Raw genomic sequence first — 8,261 nt, 5'->3', positions numbered from 1 at the left:
GGAATTACAAAGAAACACCAGGGCTCCCTCCCTCCCCGCCCCCCACACTGCTGATGGAAGCTTTTCTAGAAGGCCACCTGCAAAGGCAAAGCCTGGCATCCTGGGCTGCCTCTACATCACGGGCTCACTTAGCTTACCCCTCCTCCCTTTTCCTGCCCCTCTAATCAGCCACCAGCTACATGGAGACAGAGAGCCAGCACTGGTGCTAACTGCCCCGGCAGCCCCCGAGTGGCTGGGGGCCTGCTGTCTTGCTCTCTGGATAACAGGGTCCAGTCTGAAGTTTCTCCTTGGGGGCATGCCAGTCAATCGCACTTCCTGTGACAACCCCTCCCTCCTTGCTTTATTTCCCCTTGGGAACTAGGTTTTGATGACGAGGCTGCTTGTTCCCCAGTAGCTGTCAGTGTGACTAGCTGGCCCAGTGAATGGGCCCTTCGTCTCTCCCCTGACAGGCTTCTCATTGCTCCTTACTTCCCACTCGGGAGAAATGTCTGATTTCACAGGCAGAGGCGGTCTTCCTGAGGGAGATCCTTGGTTTAGAGCCCCAGGCCCACTAGCCTGCAGAAGGCTGAAGGCAAGGTGGACCCAGTAAGCACAGCCCAGGGTTGTAGGTGCCGACAGGCTGCAGAGGCTTCATGGGGCCAAGGTTTGGAATGAAGGCTGCAAGGATGCCCCCAACACGAGCGGTCACAAGGGGAGAGCTGCCTACCGCTCTCACCTGGGCAGGGCGAGCCCACCCCTGGGGACAGGGACTTCATTTGGGGGGCTCCCTCCGCCCACATCCATACCCCATCCCCAGTATGGCTTCCTTCCCAGCAGAGGTTATGACAAGTTCAGCCGTATTTTGGCTTTCAAGACCCAAATGGAAGAAAACAAAAATTCCCCAGGGCACAGCAGCCTCAGATGCTTAGCTTCACACCCTGAGACCTCTTTGTGGGATGGGACTCCTGGCCCATCAGCACCGGCACACCAAGGCCATGACAGCCAGGATGCAGCAGGTTGCCATGGATACCTGGGAGCTTGCTCGAGCAGAGCTGAGGGCCAGACCCTACAGCCAGGCCCGGTGGATCTGCTGGACCCAGAAGAATGTGAGGGCAGCCGAACTGCTGCCACCACCTTGAGCAGACCCCCTTCATCACTCCCCTAAACCAGGGCTTTCCACTTTAGGGAGCATAGGAGTCTTGTTAAAATGCAGATGCTGATTCCAGGGGTCTCGGGTTGGGGTAGGGGTGCTGAGACATCCCCATTCCTAACCAGCTCCCAGATGCTGCTGCTGGTCTGAGGCCACACTGAGTCCTGATGGGTTTGAGAAATCTCAGCCAGGTTCTGAAAATGGCCCGCGGACCTGCTGCCTTACGGGGTGGCAAGCATGGCCTTGACCTCAAGGCTTGAGGCTTGACTCTAAGCCTTGTGATAGTGAAAAGCCATCTCCAGTCTGTTTTTGGATCATCCGCCTTCAACCACTCCACAGAGAAAGGAAAGCAGCAGCCTGCATTTCGGGAAAACATCATCATTTTAAGCTGTTCTGTCCCTTCCCCACCTCTCCAAGTTATATGACATGTCCTTGTTGAAAATGCTGATAATGCTATTTGGGTGGCAGGAAGCCAATTTCTGGCTGCAAATTGCTTGGGGCTGGGGTCAGGGCGGGAGGCGGGGTCTGCGGAAGGTTTAAGGAGAGAAAGGGGCCAGGCAGATGGAGAAGCTGAGGCCTGGGAATAAAGCTGATTGGTGTGTCAGCAAAATCTGTCACTGGCTTTGGTGATTCGAAAGGCAGACACGTTCTCTCATCTCTGTTAATCCTCATCTGATACAGGATTTTCCTGCCATTAAACCTGGAGAAAGAAAAATAGGCACACTCAAACCTGCATAAGCAACTATTTCTCCTCTGCCACGGCTCACCATCCTCCCTGCCCCCACTTTCCTTCTCTGTCGAATCATTTTTAGCACCTGTGGCTGCTTGACTTGGGAGATGGATGGGCTGGGGGAGCCGAAGGGCACCTTGGAGGAGGAGCGGTATCAGGCAGAGCCCCAGGATGGTAAGCAACATTTGGGGACTATTCACTAATGCTTCTCTGCAGAGGTTTCCTCTCTGTCCATTTCCTTGCTGGGCTGTCAGTGAGTCCGTGTCAGCTGCTGCTGAGGAAGGGGTTCCAAACACATCCAAGCTGTCAGTTTGGGGGGAGCATCTGATTGGCTGTTGTTACTGGTTTTTCTTAACCCAACACCAAGGTGATGGGGAGAAATGCATGCAGAGAAGAAGGGGGAAAGGCAGGGCATTCAGGAGGAAGTGGAGGTATAGAGAGGGGCCTGAGTGACCTGGTTGTCAAGGGACCCCTCCTGGGCACCCGGTGACCTGTGCTCTCTCCCCTTAGGTAGGGATTCCACAGCTGGGTGGTTCTAAGCCGCCAGGTGCGTGAAAAGCTGCGGGATGCTGTTCCTGCTGCTGCATGGTGAGTTCCAAGGCCCCCTCCTTCCGTCCCCTAGCAGACACCTGCCAGTGGGTGTGGGGGTTGGGAAGTCAGTAGAAGATGCTAGAACATGTGTGGAAACCACAGGGCTTCTACCCAAGAAGTGTGGGCTTCAGGTGGCTTCCATGAAAGCTGTACCTGGACACCAATACTTCTGATTAGGTTTCACTGAATGTGTGATCATGGGGGAGGGTACAGAGAGTTAAAGAAAACAGGTCAGGGCGGCGGGGGGGGGGGGGGGGGGGGGTGTTTTTGTTTTTTTGTTTGTTTTAAAAACAAAACTCTCGAGCCAAATATATGAAATAAACTCTTGGTGGTTTTCTTATTCTAATTTCAGATATGAATTCATTGATGTAATTACCAAAAACTATAGTGGTTTTCTAATCACATTATTTTAAGCTCAGGAGATATGGGAACATATGTATATGTATAACTGATTCACTTTGTTATAAATCAGAAACTAACACACCATCGTAAAGCAATTATACTCCAATAACGATGTAAAAAAAAAATCCTTTAAAGAAATCATCTTCCTAAAGGTGGAAGATGACATGAAAAATATCATGTTGGAATTATGTGATTATGGATGTTTAGGAATTTTTTTCCAAGTTTTTTGGTCCTATTGTTATATGGGTTTTCATATAACAAGAAGACATCCCCAATTTTTTTCCACATCTCTACAGCTCCAGGTGTTCCAACGCAACCGAGACAGCCCAAGGAAAAATCCCTTGTTAAGTTCTGCAGTAAGCAATTTACACAGACTCTGTTCTTCTGACCCTCAGGTGAATGTATAATTATTTGAGGTTATAACGACCCACATAATAGACCTCTCTATGCCATGCTGGCAGAGAAAATGTTACCAGATAAGTCTAAGAACAGTAGTAATAGAATTTTCTTATTCTTTAATTCCACCTTTTCAAAAACTAGAACTTGCTGTATTCAAGGAATCAACAGGTACACACTGTACCTTCAGTACACTCTAGGGATATCATGAGAGAGATAATTGCATACGCTTTGTCCTTGAGAAACTTACATTCTTTAATGGCCGACTCAATAAGTAAATGAGAAAAAAAAAATTGGAACAAGGCTCAGGGAACAGTATGGATAAATAGGACATGACTTCCTAGCTGCAGGAGTCTCCAAAGGACAGAGGTTGACATTTATATAATTACAAACAGTCAGCTCCTTGCCATTTCTCCTACCTAGAAAGGAGATGAAGTTTGATTGACTCATTGGGACAGAATGTTTGCTTCGAAGAGCCAACATTATTTTAATTCTGTACCCAAAGCTCTCCCGTTCCTCACAGAAAGCAGACAGTATTCATAGCCTGCATGCTGCCAAACAGGAACTGTCCCTGCTGCAGAGACCCGAAATACAGACAGGCTTCTTGTGACAAGTTGGAGAGCTGAGCGGTGACATCATTTGCTAACAATAGATGCACTTAAAATTAATGACCATCTCCACATCCCCTGGCGCTTTCATTTAAAACGCACTCAGCAGCACAGACAATATTACTCTGACTACAAGTCACAAGGATTGCAGACAACGTGTTCCCGAGAAGCAGGCAGGGATAGGACTCTACCACCCCAGCCAGAGAAAAATGACTGAATCAGCCTGACAAAACAAGATCATGGTGGAATCAGAGGTGGCTCATAGCAGGGTAAATCTAGGGCAAAATTGAAACAGAAATTCTCCACAGGAGGGTCTCCTGGAAATGCCTCTCCTCTCCCCCCTCCCCCATGGCAACCCCTTCAGGGTCTTCCTGCTGTCCACAATATCCCACTTCCTTGTCTTGCTTTACAGGGGCCTTCACCATCAGCTTGCTCTAAACCATGAGTCTTTAATGAGGGCCAGGGTTTGGGGCTTATTTGCCTCCTGTCTCTAGAGTCTTACTGTAAGTTCTTAATAAGGGTTTGCTTGTTGAATGGGTGAAGCTGCCCAGATTAGAACCATGACACTACCTGATAAAGGTCTTGCATTAAAAAAAAAAAATATATATATATATATATATATATATATATATAATAAAACTCTTCAAATCCAATCATAAGACAACCCAATTTTTAAAAATTGGCAAACATTTTTGAAGAGCTGTTTCATCAAGGAAGATATGCAAAATGCTAATAAGCATATGAAAAGATGCTCCACATCAGTAGTCATTGGGGGAATGCAAATCCAAAGCACAATGAGATGCCACCTCACACCCACTAGGATGGCTAGTCAAAAAGACCATAGCAATTGTTGGTGAGGATGTGAAGCGACTGGGACTCTCCCGCTGGTGGGAATGCAAAATGGCACGGCCCCTGTGGAGAACTGTTTAGCAGTTTCTTGGGTCGTTCAACATATATTTACCATATGAGCCAGCAATCCCACTCCTAGATAAATGGGAAATGAAAACACATGTCCACAAAAAGACTTGCGCCCAAGTCCTTAGTCACTATAGGTGACTTTAGTCACTTTTAGTCAGCTTTAGTCACAATAGGTGAAAACTGGAAGCAATCCAAATGTCCATCAGCAGGTGACTGAATACACAAATGGCGGTACAGCCGTACGACGGAACACTGCTCAGCAATAATAAGGAATCAACTGATCTTCGGAGCAACATTGATGAATCTCACAAACACAATGTTGACTGAAAGAACCATTTTATTTCATTTACATGAAGTTCTAGAACAGGCAAGACTATACTTCGGAAACTGTATCCTGGAGCAGAGGATGGGGAGGGGACTGCTGTCAAAGGGGCCTGAGAGGGCTTCCCTGGTGGCGCAGTGGTTGAGAGTCCGCCTGCCAATGGAGGGGACACGGGTTCGTGCCACGGTCCGGGAAGATCCCACATGCCGCGGAGCGGCTGGGCCCGTGAGCCATGGCCGCTGAGCCTGCGCCTCCGGAGCCTGTGCTCCGCAACAGGAGAGGCCACAACAGTGAGAGGCCCGCGTACCGCAAAAAAAAAAAAAAAAAAAAAAAAAAAGGTGCCTGCGGAAACTTTCTGGGTAGTAGGAATATTCTAAATTGTGATTGGGGTGGGGGTTATGTGGGTGTATATGTTTGTTATACTTTCTGAACTACGTACACTTAAAATGGATATGTTTTATTGTAAGTAAATTATACCTGAATCAACTTGACTTAAAAGAAAAAAAGGAAGGTTGTAGGGAGAGAGCAGCTGCACCCCAAGGAGAACAAATCCCCCGTTATTGAGAGTCAGGCACTGTGGAGAGCTAGGCAGTATGTGGGTGAGATTCATCAACGTCATTACATAGATAAGTAGCTCCTTCCTTTTGATTGCCAAGTAGTTTTCCCTTGCCTGGGTGTACTGGTTTGTTTATCCATTACTCTATTGTTGAGCACTTAAGTTGTTTCCAGTTTGGAGCAGTTGTATTTAGACCTGGAGGACTTTCTGGGGCCTAGTGTCCTCCTCCTCAGATGGGACAGCTCTCCACCTCGAGATCCACAGGGCCTGCGAGGCCATCAGCAGACCACCCCTCTGAAGACCAACTGATTTCTCCACCCCCCGCCATGATTCACATTGGCCAGCAAAGCTGCAGTGTGAATCCATGCGCCTTTCTTTTCTGTCACAGAAGATACCTGCATGATGTGAGAAGCAAGTTCTGGGGTCACTGTGAGATGAGAGGCCATGGAATGGTCTCCCTCACTGCATTTCTGCTTCCCTTAGCCCATTTGGTTCTGAAAATCCAGCACTGGGGCTTGGTCTGAGGAGTAATTGGGATAGCATTTACCGAGGGTGGGAGGGGAATGACTTGTAGAGCCCAAGTGGCTGAAGAGATTTTGCTGAAATCAGAAAATGGACCACATTTTCCCTTGCTATTTTGGCTTCGTGAGGCACAAGTTCTTTGAAAACAACGAGGATGAAGAAACACTTCAGACTCAGCCTGTGGTTGGAAACTCCATGAGTAACTCTTTTCCTAGCAAACCTCAAGGGGCAAAGGCATATACTCGAAAAGCTGAGGACCTATGGAGAAATCCCTCAGCTGGTCTGCATTAAGACATCAGTCCAAAAAATATATAATTAAAAAAAAAGACATCATTGTGCGGGCATCTGAGCCCGGCCATCGCCGCCTGCCTCCCTGCAGCTCGGGGGCTGGCCAGTATACTGGACCAGAATACAAAGGCAGGGACCCATTTCTGGTATTTGTCCCAATTCAGGGACACCTTGTACCTTTTTTTTTGTTGTTTGAAGTAAAATTCACGTAACAAAAGATTAACCATTAACCAGTTTAAAGCGTACAATTCGGTGGCATTTAGTACATTCACAATGTTGTGCGTATATCCCCTCTAACTAGTTCCAAGACATTTTCACATCCCAGAAGGAAACCCGGTACCTATTAAGCAGTCACTCCTCACTCTGCTCTTTCCGTCAGCCCCAGGCAACCACTAATCCACTTTCTTTCTCCATGGATTTGCCTATTCTGGATACATCATATAAATGGAATCATATGTGGCCTTGTGTGTCTGGCTGCTTTCCCCTAGCATAATGTTTTTGAGGTTCAGCCACGTTGTAGCACGTGTCAGTACTTCATTCCTTTTTACGGCAGATTAATATTCCACCGTGTAGCTAGACCATGTTTTGTTTATCCATTTACCTGTTGTTGAACATTTGTTGCTTCCATCTTTGGGCTATTGCGAATAGTGCCTTATGGATGCTTGCGTACAAGTATTTGTTAGAACACCCACTTTCACCTAGGAGTGGAATTGCTGGGGCATGCGATAACTTTATGTTACACCCTGTAGTGTTTGATACCACACAGACGAATCCCATCTTTTATAAAGTTGGTCCACCTAGACCCCTGTTTTTTTGGGGGGGGATTGGATTTTCTTTTTTCATTTCTTTTATTTTTGGCTGTGTTGGGTCTTCATTGCTGCGCACAGGCTTTCTCTAGTTGCAGTGAGCGGGGGCTACTCTTTGTTTTGGGGTGCAGGCTTCTCATTGCGGTGGCTTCTCTTGTTGCGGAGCATGGGCCCTAGGCACGTGGACCTCAATAGTTGTGGCACAGGGGCTCAGTAGCTGTGGCTCATGGGCTCTAGAGTTCAGGCTCAGTAGTTGTGGTGCATGGGCTTAGTTGCTCCAAGTCATGTGGGATCTTCCGGGACCAGGGCTTGAACCTGTGTCCCCTGCGTCGGCAGGCGGATTCTTGACCACTGCACCACCAGGGAAGCCCGACCCTTGGTTTTTGACTTGGGCTATATATTGGAATTCCCTGTGGACCTTTTTAGAGTACTGATGCCTGCTTCCACACCTGAAGATTCTGATGTAATCTGTCTGGTGAGTTGTGAGTTGGTTAAAAGCTCCTTAGGTGATTCTAATGTGCAGCCCAGGTAGAGAACCATTCTAGATTCTTCCTTTGTAGTTTACTTGTAGTAATAACTTCAGTATTCTGACACTTGGTATTTTGCTTTCCACTCTGGGGCAGATATTCACATGGTCCTTGAAGTACTGGTCCTTTGGTGAGATTTAATCTTGTGACAACAGTGGCTCATGGAATCTGCTGTTAGCTTGGCCCAATGCTTTCACAGCTGTTTCAAGTATTACAAGTCATTTGTTCCTCATAATTGTCCACCTATTACAGATGAGGAAACTGAGAAACAAAAGAAAAAAAAACAACAAAAAAGGCAGTATGAGAGAGCCGGGGGGTGGGGGAAGGCAGTGTCATCAGAGTTTATGAGAGATTTAGCGTGAGAGGCCGCACCCTCAGGAGGAGTGTTTCCAGACCAAATGCTCTGGAATGCCCCACATGTGAATCCTGGAGCTATGACAGACGCAGGCTGAGCTGAGGCCCATCC

The 8,261-nt window shown here is 47.6% G+C and overlaps 1 protein-coding gene across 1 annotated transcript in view; it reads left to right on the top strand.

The window, feature by feature from the left end:
• Positions 1-935: 935 nt before the first annotated feature.
• NYX (nyctalopin) overlaps positions 936-8,261 on the top strand; it is a 19,448-nt gene continuing 12,122 nt past the window's right edge. Inside the window, 1 exon segment of the mRNA XM_007457195.1 lies at positions 936-1,085. Coding sequence (XP_007457257.1) covers positions 936-1,085 — 150 coding nt within the window.

The sequence above is a fragment of the Lipotes vexillifer genome, unplaced genomic scaffold, assembly GCF_000442215.2.
Source record: "Lipotes vexillifer unplaced genomic scaffold, Lipotes_vexillifer_v1.1 scaffold1439, whole genome shotgun sequence".
In the NCBI taxonomy this organism is placed as follows: domain Eukaryota; kingdom Metazoa; phylum Chordata; class Mammalia; order Artiodactyla; family Lipotidae; genus Lipotes; species Lipotes vexillifer.
This window is presented reverse-complemented; position numbering and strand designations above follow the sequence as displayed.